Raw genomic sequence first — 23,670 nt, forward strand, 5'->3', positions numbered from 1 at the left:
ACCCTGAAGGTTTGTAACCACGTGGGTCTGGGGCTCAAGTTTACACTCCATGTATTCAGTGGGAAAACTCCAAGTTGAGGAAATAAATGTCAGTGTTCAGAGGTTATTAGCATCCCCGGCATCCAGCTGAAACAAACAAAAAAGACTTCCGAGAGAAAAGCAGCCAGGAATCAGACCCCTCAGGATTCCCACAGATTAAGTTCAATCAAGAATGAGATCACAGTCAAATTACTAAACATCCAAGCAATAAGTCAGTATGAGCCAGAGTAAGCACACACAACAAACAAGACATTGAGACACCCCCCCCCCCGACACTCCCACCCAAAGACTTCAGATGTTGGAATTATCAGATAACAGATTCTAAAATCACTATGTATTCAATATTTTTTTAAAGAAGGCTTTTAAAATGAGCAAGGAATGAGACTATCAAAAATGGCCAGGCATTTGTCCTCAGGAGTTTGTGGGAGCACAGGAGAGCTATTTGACCCCTGTACATTTGGCTCTTCCATTCTGGTGGGAAAAACAGTTTTCTTTACAGAATCAAATTATGCTGGCAATAAAAATTCAAGTGCTTCCAGGAGCCCGAGAGGAAATATGAGCAGTGCATTGGGCAGGCAGAACATAGGCTGTATCTAAAGAGGGAGCCTCTTCTCAGCCCCAGCAGATTGTTGATCTATATACAAGAAGAGAGTCCAGGTATTGCCAGATATTCCCATTTTCCCAAAAAAAGGCATAAATCCAGATGTCAATGATCTGTACATGTTGGCTACTGTGGTAGACATCTGGTTTTTGTCACCTAATAACAATTCACCTCTCTTCTAAAATATTATGGTGTTATGATCCCCCTTTGGGGACAACACCTTTCTCCTAGTCTCAGTCCAGTTTCTCAGAGATGGTGTTGATTCCACCTCTGGCTGCAGGGATGGGCATGTTGGCTCAAGCTCAGCCAATCAGAGCAGTCTCCTGGGCCACAATAATTGGCTCAGGAATGGGCTTGTGACCCACCCAGAGAAAATGAGAAGCAGTGAGGCCATTGGGGGAAGCTTAGGAAAAAGACTCCTATCCATCCCTATGGAATTCAAAGCTGAGAAGATGTAAGGGTTGGAGCTTCGGCCGCCTTTTTGTGACCATTATACAGAGATTCTGTCTAAGGTTGGATCCACATGGTTCAAAGAATCCCTGAGAGCTGGAGAGAGGCCAAGGCCTCATGAAATCATCTGAGCCTGAACCCAGAGGTTCCCTCTAGACTTTTCATTTTTGGTAACCAGTGAATTTGCATTCATGCTGAAGACAATTTGAATAGGTTTCTCTGTCACTCCACAGAAAGAGGCCTCTCCCTTCAGCAACAAATTAAAAGTCTTAACACACTGGGAAAGCCAGACAAACATATCTGAGGGCTGACCATGGACCTTCAGTCTGCGGTCTCACCACCTGGCCACCCCTCTCCTTCTGTACTCCTGTCCCTAGCTTCTCTGATGACTCATCTTCTAGCCTCCATTCCCACTGCTCCTTCCTTGGACCATCCTCTGCTCTCCCTGCTCTGCCTCCGGAAATCCTACTCTTCCTTCAGAACTCAAGTCAAATGGGTCCTTTTTTCTTAGCGCTTTTCCTGACAACCCCACCCTAAGCCCTACCCGAGGCAGAAGAAGATACCTCTCCCTCCATCCCCAGGCCCCTCTGACAAGCCCGATGAACACTCAGCCCTTCTGCTGAGGATCCTAATTACCCAGCCACGTTCCTGTCTCCCCTGCTTCTTGACCGTGATCCAAATTCAGACACAGATTAGAAGGGATGATATTTGAGGCTTAAGTTTCAAAAAACAATCAGTTCTTAGGAGAAGTCAGAAAATATGGTGAAAGATGAGGATTTGGGTAAGGGATTCGAAAGAAAAGAACAGTTCTTCCAGGGAAAAGAGAGGGTCTATGTGGAGTGCAGTGAGGAAGGAGGAAACACGGGACATATTTAGACCAAACGAAATGATTCAGAGGAAACCTGAGAAGAAATGTCTAGAGAGGCATGAGGTTGATCTGACTGGAAAGGAATACAAAAAATGTGTGACGGGAATGACGCAAAACAACAACGACAAAATGCCCAAAATAGGTGCACTGTTCACGTGAGAAAAGAATGCAGACAGCAGCAAGACTCTGAGCAGCCTCCAGAAAACAAGAGAGAAGGTGACAAAGGATGAGGTCATCTCAAACCAGATAACCTGGGAGGCTTTCAATTGATTGAAAGGGGTTTTTCAAAAGCTAGGGCTCATGTTGGCTTGCCGCTGATGGAAACTCAGGGCACCGAGGCCTTCTGGAATTTTCTGTTCAACAGACAGACACAGGGAGGGTGCCAGGAGGCCAGGCAGTTGCTAGATGTACCAAAAGAGCTACCATGGGTCAAAGGTCAAAACAAGCAAGGTCTCAGTTTATGAGACACCCCAGGCAAACACTGTCTCGCTTTTTACTTCTAAGGACCATGGGACCTTGTCCACAGTTCCCATGCCTCCTACCCTGGGACCAGTTCTTTCTTCATGTGATAAAATACCTAAGCCGGACAGTATCCAATCCCAGCGGCCTTTAACCTTTGTTGGGGACATACCTGGTTGAGGCTCTGAGCCCTCTTCCCAGAAAAATGCACACAGCCTCAGACACAACAAAGTTTCCTTCCCATTTAAGCAGCTTATACCCGCCCTGGGGCCCATCTCTTGAACAATATTTCCTAAACTCATTCACTTCATCAAAAAAACATTTATTGAGTGCCAGCCACCTGGTACCTGCCAGGTACTGCTGCCGGGTACTGCTCTGGACACCAAGGATACAGGGATCCTCGCCTCATGGAGTGGACCTTCCAGTTTGTATCTGAGCCCTCAAATGATCAGAATGTCTGGCGAAGCGGCCCGGGAATTCAGTGATTCTGACATGGGGCCAGAATTAGGACCTGTCGTCCCAAAGAGCCCCAGCTCAAACACCCCTTCTGTAAGGAGAGAGGGGAGGAGTGTATTGAAAGCATGTGCTCTAACTGGGAAGCTCATAGCCTGCTGAGGGAGTGTAGAGGGTACCTGCACTTTGGAAAAATGTTTGGCAGAATCTCGTAAAGCCGGACGTATGTGGGACCCAGAAATTCTACTCCTAGATGTATACCCAAGAGATATGTGCACATGTGCATACCAAAAAGCATACACAACGGCCCCCAATTATCCCTGGTGTTCACACCTCTGTGTCCCCTCCCCTTGAGAGTAGGCAGGATGTACCTTATTTCTAATCAGTAGATGCTGCGAAGGTGATGGGCATGTCATTTCTGTGATTATGTTACAGAAGATTGTAACTTCCATCTTGCCTGGAGACTCTCTCTATGGACTCTCACTGGCTTTGATGAAGCAAGCCACCTTATGGAGAGGCCCACATGGCAAGAAACAGTGCAGGATCTCTGGCTAACAGCCAGCAAGGAGGTGAGGCCCTCAGACTAACAAACAACCCTCAGGAAACTGTATCCTGCCAACCACCACATGAACTGGAAAGAGGATCCTTCCCCAGCTGAGCCTCAGATGAGACCCCAGCCCTGGCCACCTCCCTCATTGCGGCCTGGGAGAGACCCTGAGCAGAGAACCCAGCTAAGCAGTGCCTGGATTCCTGACCCACACAAACTGTGACCTAAGTGTGTGTTTTTTGGATCCATTAAGTTTGCCATAATTTGTTCTGCAGGAATAGATAACAGAGTGTAATGCAATGCAGCAGTGAGAATGAATAAACCACAGCTACATCAGACAACGTGGTCGAACCTCACATAGTTGAGTGAAAGAAACCAGGCAGCAAATGGAATCTGTAAGATTCCATTTCCATGAAGCTCAAAACCAAGCAGAACTAATCTCTGATTGGAAGTCAGACAAGCGGGAGGGGGTAAATAGAAGTGAGCACAGGGAGTCTTCTCGGAGGGGCGGGGGCGGGTGGTGATGTTCTGCTTCTTGTTCTGGGTTCTGGTTAGGGTGGGTGCATACACTTTGTGAAAATTCTTCAAGCGTACACTTATCAGTTGTGCTCTTTTCGAGATGTAGATTATGTTTTGAAAACAAAACTTTACAAAAAAGTAAATATGCTGGAGTCCAACAGCTAGGGTTCGAATCTTGGACCTATCACTTACAAGATTTGTAACTGGGCAAGTTACTTGACTTTTCTGAGACCGCGTCTGTGAAATGGGTTGGGCCAAGAATTAAATAAAACAGTGCATGGCATAGCGGCTGGTACCTAACAAGCCTCAGTAAATATTAGCTAGTTTGGTTAACCTCATTCATAGTGGTTCATTGTTAATCCCCCCCAAAAAAGTAGTGGAGGTTGATTTGCATGGATGCCTGCAAGTCGAATTTATGGAGTTGTCCTGCAGGTGCCACCCCACAGAGACCAGCTGGATTCTCAGAATCCCTCTAGCAGCGATCAGGGGAGCTCAGCCTGCCTCTGACACCCACACCCAGAAAGGTCCCTGGGCAACAAGCAAGATGATATGCGAGTGTTCTGAGGTCAAGTTTGCTCTGGGTTGGGACTGAGACGACGCAAATCAAAGCTCTCCCCAGGATGGCTGTGATCGGGTTGAGATGGTGCTGTCCTCCCACATCATCAAGAAAGCAACAAAAACAAGCAAACAGACAGACAGCAACGCGGACATTCACAGAAGGAGGCACAGTTTACTACTTCACACATATTAACCCATTTGGTCTTTACAGTCAATGCTGTTATTACCTCCATTTTACAGGTGAGAGAAGTGAGGTACAGACAGAATAAAACAAAGAAACAAGCGAAACCAGGCCGATCAGAGGTGGGATCAGCACCCTTCATCTGCAGTTTTCAAACAGAACATACAGACTGACCTCACTGGCAAAGCTTTTTTCCTGTTTTTTTGTTTGTTTGTTTGTTTGTTTTTAGAGAGAGTGGTTTTTTGTTTTTGTTTTAATTTTTTTAATTAATTAATTTATTTATTTTTGGCTGTGTTGGGTCTTCGTTTCTGTGCGAGGGCTTTCTCCAGGTGTGGCAAGCGGGGGTCACTCTTCATCGCGGTGCACAGGCCTCTCACTATCGCCGCCTCTCTTGTTGCAGAGCACAAGCTCCAGATGCGCAGGCTCAGTAGTTGTGGCTCACGGGCCTAGTTGCTCCGCGACATGTGGGATCCTCTCAGACAAGGGCTCGAACCCACGTCCACTGCATTGGCAGGCAAATTCTCAACCACTGCGCCACCAGGGAAGCCCCCTGGCAAAGCTCTGATTTGCAAGAGATGAATGTCCCAACCAGCCTTGTCTCTATCTGAGAAAACACCTGGGTGACTTCTCATTTTCTGACAGGGGAAGGGGGTGAGCACGGCTGCAGAAGGCCTCAGTGACCAGCTGTGATTTTGTGGTTTGAATTTATTTTTGTGAACCTGTGTGTGTGTGTGTGTGTGTGTGTGTGTGTGTATAAAAACCTGCATTTCCTTAGCCCATAGCGTCAGGTTATGAATGGACTGTGGAGCCTCCAGTGGCCCTTTGCTCTCCCATCTGACACCTACTCAACAGCTTAGCTACTTCCTGATCTTCGAGCGCTCTCTCTCTCTCTTTTACACTCCCTTTCTCCTGTTCCAGCTCTTTCCCTGGCTCTCTCTTACCCCTTAAAGGCTGGGCAAGCTCCCTACCTCTTCCAGGCGGGAGGCCAGCATTCATTTCTTGTTGGAATGCAGGGAACAACAAGCAGATCTGGGGAGGGGGCACAGTGGATGGGCTCTCCCAGTCAAGGACAGCCCAGGGAAGGTAACTGCGGCCCACTGAGATTTTATGGGGAAGAGGTCCTGCAGGAAAGAAGCCCAGTGGGTGGCAGGAGAGGTCCTTGGCAAGCCCCAGCTACTCCCTCCTGGCCTCAGCTCCCTCCCCCTCTTGCTGCAGGCACTGCCCACACTTCAGGACAGCTGGAAGCCCAGATTGTTCAGGGCTGAGGGAAAGCAGGTGGTGAGCATGGGTGTCTCGTGGCTGTGACACCTGTCACCTGTGGTCCCCGGGGAACATACCGTCCCATCACCGTCATCTAGATTCAAGTCCTTCTCTGGCTGTGTCACCTTGGGCACATACCTCCATGTCTCTTGAGCCTTATTTTCCTGTTCAAGTGGGAGTGATGTGATAGAAATACTACCCATCACGACATTTTTGAGCGCTTCTCTGCAGAGCTCCCTGTTCCAGGTGTTTTCACACACACCTACTGCCCCAGGTTATGGTGAGGATTAAATGAGATGATCCACAGGAAGGACTGGGACAGTGCCCTGCGGGTGGAAATCCCGGAGTTAACATCACTCGCTCCAGTATTAGGAGGACAGCTGGGAATGACAAAGCTGGGACCTGGACCCAGGCCTTTCAGACACCAGCATCCTGATGTTGATGGAGATACAGTACAGCCTTGGTAGCCACCCAGATCTCAATAAGATTGATTGATTACAGGCATCACCAAGGAGCCCGTATAAGCTAGAAACCTCTTTTTTTTTTTTTTTGGCCATGCCGTGTGGCTTGCGGGACCTTAATATCCCCACCAGGGATTGAACCAGGGCCATGGCAGTGAAAGCACCAAGTCCTAACCAGTGGACCACCAGGGAATTCCCCAGGTGCAGTATTTTGAACACCCCATCATTGCAAAGTACAACTCTCACTCAGCCCAGGACATGCTATGATAAAGCCATGAGTTATTGGGGTATTTTAGTTTCTGTTTTTGAAATTTAAGTGGATGACATGGAACTGGGTTTTTAGACTTTCACACACCCTTTGAGATGACTGTGGCATCCTGTGGGGAGTGGCAGGATCCAATCAAGATTTGGCAATTTCTGCTCCAGTGAGCCTGAATGTCAGCTTTGTTCTCCGTTTAGTATTTCCTCATCGAGAGATGGACTAATGGCAACATAGGCTCTCCCAAGCCTATCAGGGGGCCAAGGGCGGCTCCGGCTCCAGGCTGGCCTGGATGGGCTCCGTAGGGTCTGGCTGGCAGTGAGCAGGGTTGCGTTCTGTGCTCATGTTGATGACACTGAAGACAAGCATGGAGATGGGGGTGGGGCTGGGGAGGTCCAAGGCTACAGAAGCCTAGGTCCTGGGGTAAGGACAGTTCAGCTCAGCAGCTCAAGAGTAGGAGGCAAGGCTGTGGGCGGGTGGCAAGGGCTGCCCCTGTTCATTCACTCATTCGTTCATTCAGGCACTGTTCTAGGTACTGGTCATACAGCAGTGAACAAAAGAGAAAAAAAAAATCCCTGCCCTCATGGAGCTTAAGTTGGGGGCAGGGGGGAGTTGGGAGTGGGGAGACCGACAACAAATAAGAGAAGGAAACTAAATAAATAGCATGTTAGAGGAGTGGTAAGATGAAGGGAAGAGCAATAGAGTGAGGTGTTTGTTTTGTTATTCATGTTTTTAGGGGGGTGTTTTTTGTTTTGTTTTGTTTTTTTGGGTGGCATCATGGGGCTTGCAGGATCGACCAGGGATCGAACCGGGCAGTGAAAGCACCGAGTCCTAAACACTGGACCGCCAGGGAATTCCAAGACCCTTTTAAATAGGGTGATATTTGAGTAAAAATCTAAAGGAGCTGAAGGAGATCCCTGGGGGAAGTGCCTGGTAGGGAGAAGAAACAGAAACTGCAAAGGCCCTGAGGCAGAAATGTGCCTGGAGAGTTGAGCCTGACCCTCTCTGTTCCTCTGAAGTTACCACTCAGGGCCCCGGCCTCTGTGGTCACTCCTCATACATTCCTAAGGTCTTTCTGGTCAAAGGGAACTAACCCAGGCAGAACCTTCCAGGCTGACTGAGGGCCTGGAAGAGATTTTTAGGCACAAGTTCTGGGAGGGCTCTGTGATTCAAATGCAGGGTTGAATAAGTCCTGAGGTTTTGCCAAGCTTTTAACAAATGCACAAGGAATTTGCAAGAATGCAACAAATTCATTCCTGGACCATGCTCCAGAGCTGCTTAATCAGAATCTCTGAGGTCTGTGACAGGGAATGTGCATTTCTAAGAGCCTCTAGGCATGTGGGAGCATCTTTACCATATATTCCATCCCATATCGATTTCCATGATTTTTCTCTCTTATCTCTTCTTCTAATTGACTAGAGTGGAGTCTGCCATCTTTCATCTTTCTCAGATGAATATTTTGAGTTTGTCTTGGGGCACCTTGTCCGGCATTTCCTGCCAGGGAAATGAGGCATTCTGTAGGTAGTCAGAGGAGCTGTTCTGCTCCCAGACAGAAGGGGCTGATCTGAAAAAGGTGACATGGGGTGAGGGGAGATAGTTGGCATTTGCATGTCTTCTCCACATGCTCCATCCCCCCAGCCCCGTGCCCATGGGGAGTGCGGGGGGGTTTCTTAAGGATCTGATCCAGGTCAACACTGGGGCCACCGTCTGACCTTGTAGGGACTCAGGTGATGTTTGTAGAAGTAAAGAACACATGAATGAATAAACGCGAGTTTTGACAGGGAAGGACAGGAACAGTAAGGTTGGGGGCTTGTAAATACCCTTCCCCTAGCACGTGGGAGAATCTTCCATTCTTTCAGAAGTGTTCCTTCCACCCCACACATCTCCCATCTCCACCCCCACCCCCAGAAGTGATGGTCCCCCCAGCTTACTCTGTTTTCTCCTCCACAACAGAGAGAAGTTGAGATTCGGGTGGGACGGGGGGTACTAACCTCCAAGCTTCTCGTGGTTCAGTTCCATTACCCTCCCACGCCTGACCACCCCCTCCTCAACGCACCGAGCCTGGAGCTAAGATCACTAGGAAGGATTCTTGAGGCTGCTCCTTCCCCGCTGTAAGACTTGGAGCTACTTCTGTGAACACTGAGCCTGTTTCCCCATCCTGGAAACAGGGCTGGGGAACTCTAGCGGGTAGGTCGGTGGGGGCTCGCAGCGTTGCAGCGGGCTGTAATTGGCCGGGTGCTGCCAGCGCACCTCCCCCTCATCCTCGGGCGCCGCGCACGCCACGCCCCTCCCCAGCTCGGCCGTCAGAATGGCGTTGCCGTGGCGACGTTTGTACAAAGGCCGGGCGGGCCCGCGCGCTGCGGGCCTTCGCCTGGAGACTCCGCGGGAGGGCGGCAGGGCGGAGGTCAGGGCTCTCGGCGGAGGACGAGGCGTGGGCTTCTTCCTCTGGCCAGGTGAGAGCGGCGCGCGAGGAGGCGGCGGGAGGAAACCTGGGCCGGAGGAGGCCAGCCCTGCGAGGTCAAGGGCGTTGGGGTAGGCAGGGGACCCGGCGCCACCCGTGTCCGAACTCTCTGATCCAGGCTCGGGTCGCCAGGAGCACCCCAGAAAAGATGCCCCAACACCAGCCGTTCCTTCCTAATTGCAGCCCCTACCTCGCCCCCCAAGGGAGGCGGCACGGGAGCTTTAAGCCTCTCCTGGGCACCAGCTCTTGGATGTCCTGTGGGTATAGCTGGGATTAAGAGAGGAACCCCTGTTTCCCCTGATTTATGGACAACACCCACCCAATGGTCAGAGACACACACACACACACACACCCGCCCCTTACCTGAACTCCCCTTCTTTAAGGAACTTTGAGGCCACTGTAAACCTCAAAAGTAAGTTTGCTCCTATAGCCCAATTCTGAGCCATCCAAAGTGGTCGGGGGAACGCAGATGACTGAAGCCCTTTTGCTCTTTCCTGTGGCTGGTGCTCCATGGCACTGAGTAAGAACGAATTCACAGAGCTCCACACATTCAAATTACTTTGACAGTGTTTTCACGCAAGGAAGTGATGCACAGGGCAAAATGAAGGTGGAGAAATATTGTCCAATCCAAAAGCTAAAGAGATAGAATTTAGGTTTTCCAAGGAGTCATCTAAGCTAGATACTGACAGGAAAAATGAAAGGTAGTTACTATCAAAGCTTCCTAGCCAGCTGGCTGTACTGACTTGCTTTGAGGTGTCCTTTGTATTTTCATTCACTCAGCAAGTGTTTCCCAAGCACCTACTATGTGTCAGGTTCTGCCCCCCCCGCCGCCCCCTACCCTGGAGAAGGGGTAATGCACAGAACTGGCAGGAACTGCAAAGGGTCTGACATTTGACCCTGTTTGAAAGTTAGTAAGTTAGCCTGCCCAGCTTATAGTTCCTGGCAGAAGACAAGAGACTCCTGGGCCAGAAACAAAGAACTTGATTACTCACAGCACAGCTGACATAACAGGCAGCCAGAGCTGCATATGCACATTGGTTCCTGTTGCCCTGAAAGTCCCTCGGGGTGGTGCAGAGCAGCCAGTGTGGATGCTGTGCGCACAGTGGGTCTGTGTCCCAGGTAAGGAACTCCAAACTCAGGAAACTGCAATCTTTGAAAGGGGCTGCTAGCAAACCTGCCCAATTTTTGCCCCAGAAGGAGCCGTTATCTTTATTAGAAACATTACCTCTATCCTCCCAAGCTGTTTGCCATACAAGCATCCTCGGAAAGTGAGTGCAGGACAAAATCTTTCAATGCCTTTGCTCTGAAGATGGGTACAAACACAACATACCCATGAAGAATCGCTTCTGAACAAAACGAACACAGTTCTGGTTTTCCAGGAGCATATATGTTAGTGAAAGAGAAACCAACAGCAAGCATAACTAAAGAAAGGAACAAGAACATGTCAGAGAATGATAAGTACAAGGAAGGAAACACAGCAGGGGAAAACTAGCAGGGGAATAACATGACTGAGGGTGCCTTTAGCCAGAGTGGTCAGGTGGTTGCCCCGAGGCGGGATGTCTGAGCAGAGAGAAGACCCCAGCCTTGGGGACGTCTGGGGTGAGAGTTAAAAAACAAATATGCGCATAATCCAAGTTTAAGTTTTCGATTAGTGGCGTTTCCTGTGGTTTTCCTGCAGAAGAGACATTTCTTGGAAGTTTCCATTTTAGCTTAATTAGACTTGAATGTGTTGCGTGCTAACATGGTCCTCTGCAATTGAAGATTAATAACTGAAGGCAGCAGAGCATAGTTCTTTGGGAAGAGGAAATGTCTTTTCCCCTGTATACATGACAGCGAACTTAATCAAATGTATTTCTCATTATCTGAAAGCATCAATATTTGTGGGACATCCACAGGCCTCAAAGTTTACAAATATAAACTATGCTGCTTATTTTTATTTCTCTTACCCCCAGGTAGGGTCTCGTCTTCCTTTCAGAGGATAGAATGCTGGTTTCAAGGACTTTCTTTTATTACATGTCCCAAGTGTCAGCAGACAGTGCAATTCCCCCACCCCTACTCTGCCCCTCCAGCAGCAATGGAGGTTTGTACACTGGCTACAGGCAAAGGCCCAGAGTTGTCACACACTTACTATTGTGTGACCTTAACTTCTCTGAGTCTCAGTTTCCTCATTTGTAAAGCGGGACAATACTGATACCTGCCTCGCAGGGTGGTTCTGAGGGTGAAAAGAGGCCGTGTGTGTAAAAGGACAGCCCAGTGCCTGGCACTTAGTAGGGATTCAGTGATGGAATGATGATGGAGATGTTGATGGAAAGCAGAGCCAGACCGGAGACCCTCTACGGTCAGACCTAGATGATTTTTGTTTTTATCCACAGTCTAACAACTTCACACTTCAGTGACCTTTCAGTTGAAAAGAGACTTTGGGGACTTTCCTGGTGGCTCAGCGGTTAATAATCCGCCTGACAATGCAGGGTACACAGGTTCGAGCCCTGGTCCAAGAAGATTCCACATGCCTCCGAGCAACTAAGCCAGTGCACCACAACTACTGAGCCTGCACTCTAGAGCCCGCGAGCCACAACTAGGGCCTGCGTGCCGCAACTACTGAGCCCACGTGCTGCAACTACTGAAGCCTGCACGCCTAGAGCCCGTGCTCCGCAACAGGAGAAGCCACCGCAATGAGAAGCCTTCACACTGTGAGGAAGAGTAGCCTCCACTCGCCACAACTAGAGAAAGCCCGCATGCAACAACGAAGATCCAACACAGCCGAAAAAAAAAAAAGGAGAAAAGAGACTTTCTTTGACATGGCACTGAGATGGATCAGAACTTAAATATCATGTGAATTATCATCAACATCTTGGAACCAGCTGAAGTCACTGACGTTTTTATGTTTTAAAAAACATGTATAGGGCTTCACTGGTGGCACAGTGGTTGAGAATCTGCCTGCTAATACAGGGGACAGGGGTTCGAGCCCTGGTCTGGGAAGATCCCACATTCCGCGGAGCAACTAGGCCCGCGAGCCACAACTACCAAGCCTGTGCATCTGGAGCCTGTGCTCTGCAACGAGAGGCCGCGATAGTGAGAGGCCCGCGCACCGCGTTGAAGAGTGGCCCCCGCTTGCCACAACTGGAGAAAGCCCTCACACAGAAACGAAGACCCAACACAGCCAAAAATAAATAAATAAATTGTAAAACCATGTATAGGATTTACTTTGAAATGCATTAAAATATAAAATGTATAGATGGGTAGATACATGATAAAGCAAATATAGCAAAATGTTGATTGTAGAATCTGTGTGGTGGTTCTATAGAAGTTCACCATCCACTTCTTTCAACTTTTCTGTGTGTTTGACATTTTCCTAATAATATGCCAGGAAAAGATACGTACAGAGTCTTGACCGTACAGCCAAGCTATAATCTTGATATTTTGTCTTTGGAAATCTTTTTTTTTTCAACATAAATATATGATGGAATGCAGTGAACTAAAAAGAAAGTATCTTCTAATGCCCATTTCCTTGGTGACTGACTCTTCCACACTTTAAGAAGCTCTGTAGAAGTTGGGGTTTCTTGAGTCAAAGTTCAGAAGCCCAAGATTAATAACAGTCACAATCACAGTAGGACAAATGGGTGTTTAGTGTAGCAATCAATCACCATTCTAGATGCTTCACATTTAATCCTCACAAAACTCTTTGGGATACAGAGTATTATTAGCCCCATTTTACAGATGAGGAAACAGAGGCATAGAGAGAGAATAAGTAACTCACCCAGAGTCACAGAGCTAGTAAGTGGTGGGTTAGTAACACTGAGTACTTGATTCTGTCAGATAACTAACCCCAAACTAAGCTTAATGGGAGGTGGAGAGCGGTGATCAGTGGAATTCAGATTTGTTTGGTTTTTTTTTTTTTTTTTTGCTATTGCTTGTTTGTGCTCTGAATTACATAAAGGATGTCCTCTTGTGATCAGAAGCAAGCTCATCTATGCCGGATATCACTGTTAAGAGGACAGTCTTAAAAATGTGCGGAATTATCATTGTGATCATTGTTAAGTCCAGCTATCCACTCCTACCTCTGCTGACTTCTCCTGTGGACATTATGGTGTATTCCATTCATTCTAAATATGACATTGAATAATTAGAGGACTGTATTTTTCTAACAAAATTGTTTTCTGAAAACCTTTTATAGGGAAAGCAGAGAATATGAAAGCCTATCTAAAGAGTGCAGAAGGCTATTTTGTCCTGAATAAAAGCACTACGATTGGAAGGCATGAAAATTCAGACCTTGTTTTAGAGGTAAGACCTCTTCCTTCCCAGTCCGCAACCCTCCCTACCCCTCACAACACCAAAAGTCCTTACTGTTCTGTGGAATCCAGTCTCTTGTAAAGCACAGCCTCTGGCTAACAGTCCCAGCCTTCCTCGGTGTGCCACCAATAACCATTCCCTGCATGTGCTGGGTCTCCCTGGCACATGTGGTAAGAATGAGCACAGTGCAAAGTGCGATGGGCCCTGTGTCCTTTGCTGACTGTGTGTGCAGTGTCCCACCCTGATGGCGCGGTTTGGAAGGTGGGCGTAGAGCTGATGCTTGACCTTCACCTGCTCCGTGTCTGGCAGCCACGGCCACCTGAAGGGCCCAGCTTGAGCAATGGCTTCTCGCCCTTTCCAGAGCTTCTGGAGACTATGGGCCCCTCAGCCCTCCCCCGCCCCCGTACCTCCAAGTAGTAAATCAGGGTCAGCCCTGGGCATGGCCTCAGCGCTCTCTCACTTCATTTCATTCCATTCTCTGAATTAGCTGTGGCTTGGTCCACAGTCCCAGCTCATTGACAGCCAAGGAAGTTGGAAGAAATTGTAAGTAAGGAATTATACAAACAGTGGCTTTGAGCCTTTTAAAATTTTGAAAGGGATTAAAATATTGAAGCAGAAAGAGAACTGCAATGGAATCCCTTTAGGACTGTGAAAGGCAGACCACTCTCAGACTTCACTCAACAGAGTTTTTTAAAGTTTATTTTGAAATAATTATAGATGCACAAATGGTAGAGAGAATGGCACGAAGCATGTGTGTAGTCCTGTGCCATTTTACCACGTGTGGATTTGGGTGTGGCCATCAGGATATAGGAGTATTCCATCATCAGAGATGTCCCTTGTGATGCTCCTTTTATAGTCACAATTCCTCCTCCCGCCATCGTCCCCACGCTCCGAAAACCACTAATCTATTCTCCGTCTCTATAATTTTCATCATTTATGTATGACCTTTGCGATTGATTTTTTTTTTTTTTTTTTTAGTCAGTGTAATGCCCTTGACATCCATTTAGGTTATTAGCTTGTTCTTTTATTGCTGAGTAATAGTCCACGGTATGGACGTATCACCTATGTTTAACCATTCACTTTTTGAAGGACATTTTGTTTCCATTTGGGGCTATTACAAATAAATGTACTATAAACATTTGTATACAGGTTTTTGTGTGAACATAAGTTTTTATTTCTCTGTGATAAATGCTAAAGAGTATGATTGCATGGATTAACATATGTGTTTATATATATTCGGTTTGTAAAGAAACCGCCAGACTTATCCAGCATGGCTGTACCATTTTTTATTTCCACCAGCAATGTATGAGACACATCCTTACCAGCAATTAGCATAAACACTGTTTTTCATTTTAGCTGTTTTAGTAAGTGTGTAGTGGTATCTCATCATAGTCTTAACTTGCATTTCCCAAATCGATAGTGATGTTAAATGTCTTTTCATGTACGTGTTTGCCTTCTGCATATCCTCTTCAGTGAAATATCTCTTCATATCTTTTAAGTGTCTCTAATCGAATTGTTAATTTTTTTACCATTGAGTTTTGAGAATTCTTTATGTATTTTACATATGAGTCCCTTGTCAGATAGATGGTTTGCAAATATTTTCTCCCATCCGTAGCTTGTCTTTTCATTCTCTTAGCAGAATATTTCACAGAGCAAAAGCTTTAACTTTTGATGAAGTCCAGGTAGTTATTTTTTTCTTTTATAGATCATGCTTTTAGTGTCATGTCTAAGAACATGCCACAAGGTCCCTGACCCTGAGGATTTTCTCTTATGTTTTCTTCTAAGTGTTTTATAGTTTTATGTTTAAATCTATGAACCATTTTGGGTTCACTGTCGTTTATGATGTGAGATTTAGGTCAAAGTTCATTTTTCTTCCATGTGGATATTTAGTTGTTCCAGAACCATTTGTTGAAAAGACTATCCTTTCTCCATTGAATTGCTTTTGCAAGTTTGTCAAAAATAATCTGGCCATACTTTCTATGGGGGCTACTTCTTAGTTCCCTATTATGTTTCATGGATCTATTTGTCATAATGGATCTACCATTATGAGATAGCCTTGATTACTGTCGCTATGTAAGTCTTAAATCAGGTAGAGTAATTCCTCCCACTTTTCTTTAAAAAAATTTTTTAACCTATTCTAGTTCGTTTGCCTTTCCATTTACATTTTAGTGTAAGCCTGTCTGTATATACAAAATATCATGCTGTAATTTTGATTGGAATTGTGTTTAATCGTATATAACAATGTGAGAATAATTGATATACTCCTACATTGTCTTCCAATTCATGATCATGGTATATTTCTCCATTTATTCAGTGTCTCTCATGAGTGTTTTGTAGTTTTCAGCATACGAGTCCTGAACATGTTTTGTTAGATTTACACTTAAGTATGTCTCTCTTTTTTTTTTTGAGTGATTGTAAATGGTATTATATTTTCAATTTTGGTGTCCACATGTTCATTGACAGTATATAGAAATACAGTTGATTTTTGTATGCTTCTTGGTATCTTGCAACCTTAACTGCACTTTCTTATATAAGGGATTGTGTAGATTTCTTGGGATTTTATACATAAACAATCATGTCATCTGCAAATAAGAACAATTTTATTTCTCCTTTCAGAAAAGGAGATCTGAATGCCTTGAATCTTCTTTTCCTTGCTTTATTTCCCTGGTTAAGACTTCCAGGACTCTGCTGAACAAGAGCAGTGTATAAATCCTTATATTCGCTTGTTCCTGACCTTAGGGGAAAGCAGTTACTCTTTCACCATTAAGTACGAGGTTAGCTGTAGGGTTTATATACATGTTCTTACCAAGTGAGAAATTTCCCTCTTTATTCCTAGTTTTCTGAGAATGTTTATTGTAAACGCAACAGATTTAAAGATAACTCCATGACCCTCCCCGTGAGATTCTCCTCCATGATATGGTCTCCCTTCAAGGACACAGAACATCTGTGCAGTGTGCAAAGTGGGAGGAAAAAGAAGAAGAAGAAGAACTGTCGTTTCTTCTTTATCCTAACAAGGCATAGATTTGGGGTAGTTTTATTTCCTGTCTGGCTAAAGTAGAGACAGAGATCTCTGTTTTGAACCTGACTATGATATTAGAAAACTGTAGTAATTTTTAAAAGCACAGGCTTTGGAGATAGACAGAGCTGGGTTTGAATCTCATTAGGCTACTTTGTGGCTGAGTGACTTCAACCAAATTACTTAATCACTCTGAGCTCCTTTTCCCTGTCTGTAAACCTCTTACCTCACAGGGTTATTCTGAGGATTAACTGAGAAATGCATATAAAGAGCCTGGCATGTGGTGCTCAGTGAATGACACAATGATCATTATTATGGTCTCCTAAAACAGAGACTGAGAAGAATCCTCAGAGGTGCACAGGGTTGAGATGAGGATCCACTGACATTAATAAGCCATTTGGAAAAGGGAACTAATGAGGACAGTTATTAACTAGACAGAAATTGAGTTGCATTCATTGTATAGAAATAATTGAGTCCTTACTGCTCCTCGGACTTAGCTTAAGAAGTATGTCACTAGGCTTCCCTGGTGGCGAAGTGGTTGAGAGTCCGCCTGCCGATGCAAGGGACACGGGTTCGTGCCCTGTCCGGGAATATCCCACATGCCGCGGAGCGGCTGGGCCTGTGAGCCATGGACGCTGAGCCTGCGTGTCCGGAGCCTGAGCTCTGCAACGGGAGAGGCCACAACAGTGAGAGGCCCGTGTACCGCAAAAAAAAAAAAAAAAAAAAATTCAGGGATTTATATTACTAAAAAGTCATCCTTGCAATTACCCAGAGGTTACATCTAGCAAATAAAAAAGATTGTTTTATTTGCCTGGATCAATCCTAAAGAATAGGCAGTCATGCTTCTAAAGATTTCTACTCATCAGCAAGGCTGACATGTTGTTTTGACTATTGGTATCGTAGTATTTCGACATCATTTACTCTTTCCGATAATGGAAGGTAGTTACATGCTTCTTGTTTTTAAAAATTGGGAGAAAGGAAAATATGAGGAAGAAAATAAAAGTCACTTGTAATCATTTGGCTCAGGGAAAAATCAATATTGATATTTGCAGGGTTTTACCCTCCAGACTTTTTTCTATATCCTGTAAGGAGTTTGGTTCCCTAAGGCAATAGGAAGCCTGTTTATAGCCAGGCTAGTGAGAACTGTTTATAGTCAACAGTGATAACTGTTGCTATCACTCATTCATTGCACAGTATTTACCCAGAGCCTCAGCACCAAGCCAAGTCTAGGGGTACAGTGATGGCAGAACTGGACATGGTCCCTGCCATCAGGAAGCTGCCAGGAGAGAGAGAAATAAGTCAAATGATCCCACAAAGGTGTGACTAATTCCATTCTAACATTGGGGCTGTAAAGGAAAGGAATATGGAAGACAAGGAGGACTTAACTAGACAAAAGGAGAAGGGAATGGCATGTACAAGGGCACTGCGGTGGAAGAGCATATTGTGAATCCAAGGGACTGAGAGAAAACCAGGGCATCCAGAAGTCAGAGTGGGAAGGAGGAGGGCTAAGGGACAAGTCGGCCTCCTTCAAGTCACCATAAGGGTTTTGATCTTTATCTGAAAAGCAGTGGGAAGAAGGCTTGAAGGATTGTAAACAAGGGGGAGACCTGCCAGTGAACATCCCAGCTGCTGTGTGCAGACGAGCCATCAGGAGCTCTATTCACAATCTCCCCTCTCCCATTTTACATGGCTCAAAAGCCTCAGCCTTGCTCATTTCACAGCTAAACCTTGCAAGTTATAATTTATATGATTTGATGTGCCTTGTAAACTGTAATTTTTAGAGTTGGATGTGGCTGTTATTTAAACTCTGCTGAGAAAGGGACTCAGTTCTTCCAGAATGAAGAAACACCAAAGCCAGTGGTTGTTGGATTTTCCGTATGTTTAAGAGTGGTTGTTCAACATGAACTCCTAGGCATTCTGACCCAGTGGGTTTGGGGTAAGGCCCAGGAATCTTCACATTTATATGCTCCCCAGGTTCAGGTGGGGGGAATGGAGTCCCCTGGAGTTGGCTCCAGGACCACACTTTGAGAACCCCACCATCAGTGCTCCCACCCTCTCCCTTCTTGATCAGCAGAACTCCTGCTTGTGTGTGTGTGTGTGTGTGTGTGTGTGTGTGTGTGTGTGTGTATTCTTTCAATAAACTTTGTTTTGAGGAAAAGAGAAGCGAAGGGTAAACAATGAAGGGCTGACTGACCCTACCCCCTCCCCAGGGACTCCCCCAGTCCCACCCTGGGGAAGTCCCAGGATCACTAGAAGACTGAGCTCTAGGACAGCCCCAGTCAGCGCAGGGCTGCAGCTACGAGGGTGGAGATGGAAGAGAAAAAGAAAGAACAGACATGACAGGGGGATGAAAAGCTGGTGTCCACCCCTCACCCTCGGTGGTCAGTGTCCTGCCAGCCATCTCCTTTCTCATGGGTGGAGCCATCTCTCCAGCCTGTGTCAGCCCTTCTAGCATGGGATCTGAGGGTCATGAAGCCAGACTGATCTCATACACACACCCCCAATCCCATCCAGCCGGATGACTCTTGTCCCTTTTCCTGGCCCCTGCCAGTTGTGGGCTGCCTCTCAGAAAAGAACCAGAGCCTACACCATAGTCTTGTTTATTATTATTAAACAAGGCTGCTGGGATTCTCCTATTATTTGCATCATTTCACGGACTTGCAGGTATGTCTGCTCTGTCAAAGGACACACACAGCTGTAACTCTGATGGGCATGGCCAAATTGCCCACCAGAGGTTTCTGGATGTGGTGTCCTGCCAGCAGTGGACGCCCGTCTCCCACTCCCTCCCCAGCCTAGGGTGCTGACCCCCCATTGGATCTTCACTGATCTACGGAGTGAAGTATGGTACCTGTGTCATTTTAATTCACATTTCTCTTATTCTAAGCGAACACCTGCATTTTGAGACATAAGGTGACAGGTGGACTCTCTGTGGGGAAATCCACGGAATGAAACAGGCCTGGGAGGGTGCACTTGCTGGCTCCCCATCTGCATCGCGCTTGTCCTCCTGCCTGGGTTGTGCTCCCATCCTCCCCCCTCACCCCCACCTCACCCCTGGCTTCTCCCCAAGTGCTCCTTGCTCTGGGGGTTCACCTGTTTGGTCTCACCAGTCCTCAGGGAATGTTTTGTCCCCTGTTTGGGAACTGGCGGCTGATTTCATTGGTCAGTACCCACCACAGCAATTGATGGGACTAGTTTCTCACCAGCAGATGGAGGGCTTCCAAGAGGAAAAAGTTCAGAGGAAAGGGCTAGATCGTGATCTCATTTTTCTCATTTTTTTTATTGTGGTAAGATATGCATAACATAAAATTTACCATCTTAACCACTTTTATTAAGTGTGCAGTTCAGTGGCATTAAATATATTCACACTGTTGTGCAGCCATCACCCCCATCCATCTCCAGAACTCTTTGAATCTTGCAGAACTGAAACTGCACCCATGAAACAACAACTCCCCTTGTCCCCCCATCCCAGCCCCCAGCAACCACCGTTCTGCTTTCTGTCTCTATGACCTTGGCTACTCTGGGTATCTCATATAAGTAGAATCATAACAGTATTTGTCTTTTCATGACTGGCTTCTTTCACTGAGTATAATATCCTTTCACTGAGTATAATGTCCATGTTCATCCATGCTGTAGCATGTGTCCGAATTTCCTTCCTTTTTTTAAGGCTGAATAATATTCCATTGTGTGGATTCACCACATTTTGTTTATTCATTCATCTAGTGATGGACACTTGGGTTGTTTCCACCTTTTGGCTGTTGCAAACAATGCTATGAACATGGGTGTATAAATATCTCTTCAAGGCCCTGCTTTCAGTTCTTTGGGATATATACCCAAAAGTAGACTTGCTGGATCATATGATAATTTTATTTTTAATTGTTTGAGGAACTGCCATGCTGTTTTCCATAGTGGCTGCACCAAGTTACATTCTCACAACAGGGCACAAGGGTTCCACTTTCCCTGCGTCCTCACCAACACTTGTGATTTCCCTTTTTTTTTATAGTAGCCATTGTGATGGATGTGAGATGAAAGAAGGATCATAATCTTTTGAATAGCATACACAATACAAACAGCTACAGCATACATTTATGGACTACTTACTGCATCTCACATGGCTTTATACATCATCTATGTATGTTCTGTATATATATTTATAGAATTATATCCACAAAACAAATCCTGTGCGGGTGAGAACTACTATTATCATTATTATCCTCATTTGATGACATGGACATGGGACTCAGAAAGGTTAAGGAACTGGCCCAAATCACACAGCTAGACGGGGGAGGTGGGGCTGAGTTTCAGACTGAGCTGACTCAAGCTTCTAAAAACAGAAGCTTCACTTTTTGAGTGTAAATTTAGCTTTGGGAACATCTAATATCTAAATTGGAAATTCTCAGTTAACTGAGATAACAAGATAATTGACTAAGCTAGGGAAATTCCACCCTGTGGAATCCAGAATGGGGGTTGTCAGTGAAATGTGAGATGAATGTTCTCCTGATCCTCATTCATGCAACAGACTGAGGTGGTGCCATCTAGGGGGGGATTTGGGTAAAGAGGAAACATTGACCTGGTGCTTTCCCAGGAAGAGGAGCATTGGGGCTGTTAAGTGGGGGCCCAGCAAGAACCACCACTTATCTCTCCAATCCAGCCAGAGTAAGTTCTCTGCTTATAAGGACTGGTGGAGTTCAATTAGTCCCACCTGGATAACCCAGGATAGTCTCCCACTTTTTAAAAAAATTTTAAAAAGTTTTTGGCTGGGTTTGGTCTTCGTGGCTGAGCACAGGCTTTCTCTAGTTGCAGCGAGCGAGGGTTACTCTTTGTTGCGGTGCACGGGCTTCTCATTGCAGTGGCTTCTCTTGTTGTGGAGCACGGGCTCTAGGCACGCAGATTCAGTAGTTGTGGCACGTGGGCTCAGTAGTTGTGGCTCGTGGGCTCTGGAGCGCAGGCTCGGTAGTTGTGGCACACGGGCTTTGTTGCTCCATGGCACGTGGGATCTTCCCGGACCAGGGCTCGAACCCGTGTCCCTTGCATTGGCAGGCGGATTCTTAACCACTGCAACACCAGGGAAGTCCTTAGTCTCCCTCTTTTAAGAGCACTGATTAGGAACCTTGACATCGGCACAGTCCCTTTGGCCACCTCATGGAGCATATTCCCAGGTTCTGGGGATCAGGTCATGGGCATCTTTGGGAGACCATTCTGCCCACCACATTAATACTACCACCTGACTGGACCGTTGCTTTGGGACTGGTCTGAGAGCTTTCTGGAAGAATCAGTAGGATCAATGCCACAGGTCACGGAGAAAGATGGCTGGATGAGCTGGCAGGTGATAATACCGTTACCAAGAGGGCAGGAAGCAGGACGGGTTGAGTGAGCACCTCAACATCCCGGAAGCAGCCAGGCAGTTTGGGGCCTGGAGATGAACCAGGGGTTGGAAACACACACCTGCGAATCGAGGGGGTGGCACAGTGGCCCCAGCCCATAGACAGAGTGAGGAGGAAACGGACATCTGAGGGGAGAGGAGCCCGGCGCGGAGACCTGGAAGCAGTCAGAGAGGTGAGGGAGCCAGAGCGCTGCTGCCAGGCTGAGGGTATTCATCACAGAGACAGCTTGCTGTGTGCCAGGTACTGTTCTGGGCACTCTCGAGTGTATTAACTCATTTCATCCTTAGGAGGTTAGTGTTGTTTGCCCCACTTTACAGATGAGGGCGTTGAGGCACAGATAGGCTGAGTATCCTGCCTGGGGTCACAGGGGGAGGCTGGAGCACTGGGCACCACGCTCGGGCGGTCTGCTTTCAGGACCAGCCTCTCCTGAGGCCTTGCCGGTCCACAGGGCTCTCCCGGGGAGACCGGGGAGGAAGGATCCAGCCGACAGGGAAGCAGAGAAGCTTCTTCTTTCCTTCCACTCCCAGACTCGTCGTCTCACCAGCGCCTGGCCGTTTCCTCATATCCTTATTCTTTTGAAAACCCCATTTTTTTTTACTATTTCTGCAATACATCCCTTTCCGGAGGCAGTGGGGGGATGGGGCTGGGGGATGGGATAGCCTAGAACCAAAAGGTTAAAAGAAATAGATAAAACACACACACACACGCACACACACACACACAAGTTAATTTCAAAAATGTTATCCCACTCCTTTGAACATGTCACCAAGCAGTACCTTTTGTCAATCCTACGAAGCCCAGCTTATCAAACTCATTTTTGCTGCTCAGGGAGCAACCAAAGAGAAGCAAAGAACCGTGCCCCAGGCTGCACAGCTGGAAGGTAGCAGAGGTGGGAGTTGAACTCAAGGCTTTCTAACTCCAGAGCCCATCCTCTTGCTCATAATAGAGAACATTTCCCATTTGCCCTATGTTCTCTTCTAAGTGCTTTAGTATGTATTATATCATTTATAGGTCACCAGTAGCTTATAAGACAGTCCTTTTGTTACCTTACAGATGAGGAAGCTGAGGTATCACTTGCCCAAGGTCACCCTGCTAGGAAGTAGGAGAGCTGGACTCGAGCCCAGTCTAATAACCACCATGTTGCCCTGCTCCCCCAACCCTTGAACCACCAGGCCACGTGCCTCTCTCTGACAACTGTGTCACATGTCACAGGGAGGCCGAGAGCCCGAGGAGGCCCCCGAGGGCAATGGCAGTGGGTTGAGGACCCAGCGGGAGAGGAACTTCTTGAAGCCATTTGACAATAAAGGAAAGGAAGGGGGAAGGGGCGGCGTTTCCAGGCCGAGGGGGTGGTGAGCACGTTCACAGGTTAGACGGAAGTTACACTGTCAAGGTGAGGATGCAGAAGAGGAGATGGTTGAGGAGAGGGACCAGACCACGGTGGGATGAAGGCAGGACCACCCGGAGGCCCTTGGCAGCTAAGAGAAGGCTTGAAGGTCCCATCTAAGAGCTTCTCCCTGCCTGGGAAGTCCAGGTCCTGGCAGGGAGCTGAAGGCACATTCACAGGGGTGTGGAGTGATGGAGGGGAGTTTCCTGAAGGGACTCCATAGGGAGTGGGCAGGGCTCAGAGAAACCACAAAGGATAGTGCAGGGCCCAGAGCTAGTATGAGTGAGGACTGTTCCCACCCCCAGAGCTGAGGGGTGAGGGGCAGGGGCATTTCCTGGGACCCGGAGACCCCGAGGGCTGGGTAGAGTCCTCTGAGAGAAGCTGTGTGGCCCCAGAGAATGGAAGCCAGGGGAGTAATTACCCCAAGCTCTCTCCTCCCTGCTCTGATCTCTAACCCCCCCATTGGCCAAACCCAACCAGAAA

At 47.0% G+C, this 23,670-nt stretch overlaps 1 protein-coding gene across 1 annotated transcript in view; it reads left to right on the forward strand.

Moving 5' to 3' along the window:
- Window positions 1-9,065: 9,065 nt before the first annotated feature.
- Window positions 9,066-23,670, forward strand: part of LOC132502437 (forkhead-associated domain-containing protein 1-like) — a 91,487-nt gene continuing 76,882 nt past the window's right edge. Inside the window, exons 1-2 of the mRNA XM_060118338.1 lie at window positions 9,066-9,108; window positions 13,291-13,397. Of these exons, the coding sequence (XP_059974321.1) occupies window positions 13,305-13,397 (93 nt within the window). The 5' untranslated portion in view covers window positions 9,066-9,108; window positions 13,291-13,304. The remainder of the gene's footprint in view (window positions 9,109-13,290; window positions 13,398-23,670) is intronic.

The sequence above is a fragment of the Mesoplodon densirostris genome, chromosome 2 (genome assembly GCF_025265405.1).
Source record: "Mesoplodon densirostris isolate mMesDen1 chromosome 2, mMesDen1 primary haplotype, whole genome shotgun sequence".
In the NCBI taxonomy this organism is placed as follows: Eukaryota; Metazoa; Chordata; class Mammalia; order Artiodactyla; family Ziphiidae; genus Mesoplodon; species Mesoplodon densirostris.